Source organism: Penaeus chinensis, chromosome 14 (genome assembly GCF_019202785.1).
Source record: "Penaeus chinensis breed Huanghai No. 1 chromosome 14, ASM1920278v2, whole genome shotgun sequence".
Taxonomy (NCBI): domain Eukaryota; kingdom Metazoa; phylum Arthropoda; class Malacostraca; order Decapoda; family Penaeidae; genus Penaeus; species Penaeus chinensis.
In genome coordinates, this window is record NC_061832.1 from 170,001 (window position 1) to 172,500 (window position 2,500).

Below are 2,500 nucleotides of genomic sequence, written 5' to 3' on the forward strand. Positions count from 1 at the left end.
ATAATACAATCATACATTCATACATTATATATATATATATATATATATATATATATATATATATTCATATACATATACATATATATATACATATAATAAACTTATATATATATATATATATATATATATATATATATATATATATATATATATATATTTAGATATTCATATACATATACATATATACACATATTCATATACATATACATATATATACATATAATAAACTTATATATATACATATACATGCAGCCGTCTATTCATCTCTCTGCCTATCTGTATATCCTCTTTACACGTCTTCCTCATACCCGACCTTCCCTTACACTTCCCATCCATTCCAACCATTCCTAAAGTACAAAAAAAAAGATTCCAAAATTCCCGCTTACCTGTGCTGGTTGAGAGGAACCTCGGTCCACTCCTGGGTGGTGGTGAGGCTGAGTGGTTGGCTGCCGGGCATCACGCAGAAGCCCTCCGTCTCCTGAAGGATTTGCGAAGGAGTGAAGGATTTTGTCCAAATCAGGGGATTTTGTAAGTCTCTCTATTCATTTGTTTGTTTTGTTTTGTTTTCAATTTTGAGGGGGGGGGGGGTTGATTTCTTGGTCTTTTTTTGATTTCTTGGTTTTTTTTTTCTATTATTTACTTATCTCTCTTATTTATATATTCTTATTTCTGTTTTTTTTTCGAAGGTCTTTTGTCTTTTATTTTTTTTTTTTTGGGGGGGGGAGACCGGAATTAAGTGGAACAATATATATATTCATTAATACAAATAAATGTGTATATACATTCATACAAATATATGTGTATATACATTTATACAAATATATGTGTATAAACATTTATACAAATATGTGTATATACATTTATACAAATATATGTATATATACATTTATACAAATATATGTATATATACATTTATACAAATATTTTTTTACATAAACAATTGACTATCCCGAATATGCATGTGCGTCAAACGTCAAACATGTGTTAAAAATGGTGCTTCACCAACACCTCAAGTCAAACAGCCAAAAAGAGTATAAAAATATAAAGAAAATTTATAGGCCAAGAGTCGTAATAAAGGCAAGGTATCTGCATCACAACTTCGAAAAAAAAAGTGGTGGTAGATGGTAAAGAAGATGGATAAATATGTAATGATAATTCATTTGATTAACATGAGTAGCTTTTGAATAACCACGCTGTGTCTGGTATGGCTGAGGGAACAAGAGGAAGAGGAGGACAAGGAGGAAAATACTGAAGCTGCTGTGGCACTGGCGCTTTCTTTTTCATTTATTCACTTATTTTATCCTTATTTTTCTTACCTTACTAGTTTCTGATAATATTCAAGCCTCGAAGTTGCCCCAACCTGTTTGTTAGCCTTTCCTAACTTGCTGGTGGCACGAGCGAACAGAACCATCGCCTATGCGCTCGATTTCATTAACAAATACGGCAGTGATTTATCTAACGTCGACAAAATCTGTCTTAAAATTCCGCGCGTGTAAACAGTCATGACGTCACGGCCACGATCAAATGAAAGTCTGTGTAGAAATAATGAGAACACTTGAACAAAATATAAGTATACAATATCTAATTTAAAAATCTAATATTAAAAACACGTTATCCATATAAAAAATCGTACAGTTAAACATATATGATTAATACTACATATACAGTTGAGTAAATATTCATTAACAGACTATAGTCTCTCTCTTGCCATGCCCTAATCGCGAAGTCGAGCGATTTATACCGTTTCATTCACGCATTACTGTGCGGTGCAGCGGTAGCGATCTCGTCTAGCGATCTTGCTGATCTGCCGCCAGTGGATGGTAACCCTGGCCATTCCTTGCACACAGGAGGTAATTTAGAGGCAAAATAAAACAGACAGCATGTCACGCCAGGAATATCCTTTGTAGCAAATGGAATAAAACTAAATTATCAATATTATATCGATTATATTATCGAAAAAAACCTTCGTATGACCGCGGGTTTAGATGGAAAAGTGAAAGTCGTAGGCTGAAGAACGACTTCTGATTAAATGGAAGATATCAGCAAACTTTTTTTTCCTTTTTCCAACGGAAAAAAACAAAAAGTCATAGATATCGGTAATGAAAAATTAACTAATATAATTTTAAATATATAATACATAATCTAAATCTTGCTCGTCGCATTATGTAACATAGATTCTTCAGGTAAAAATAATCTACAATATTGATTAGCATAAAGAGGGAATACCAGCAAAACAGTGTTTGATAAAAAGGGACTTCATCTCATAATAATTTTTCCACAAAAATTGTCACTGCATTAAAACGATCTCATGCGGATTTAAAGTAAGAAAATGTGGATTCAATATCAATAATCATTTAATATCTAATTAACATTTCGAATCAACATTGTAATACCACAAGGCGTAAAAAGGTATATAAAAACATGCACAGTCCAGCATATTCCGTGATAAAAGAGGAAATAACGAGAAGGACGAAAGATTTCAGTGAAGCATCTGTGAAGT

At 32.2% G+C, this 2,500-nt stretch overlaps 1 protein-coding gene across 1 annotated transcript in view; it reads right to left on the reverse strand.

Annotated features, from left to right (window-relative positions):
- Positions 1-2,500, reverse strand: part of LOC125032029 (piezo-type mechanosensitive ion channel component-like) — a 164,267-nt gene that overhangs the window by 23,246 nt on the left and 138,521 nt on the right. Inside the window, 1 exon segment of the mRNA XM_047622990.1 lies at positions 387-478. Within this exon segment, the coding sequence (XP_047478946.1) occupies positions 387-478 (92 nt within the window).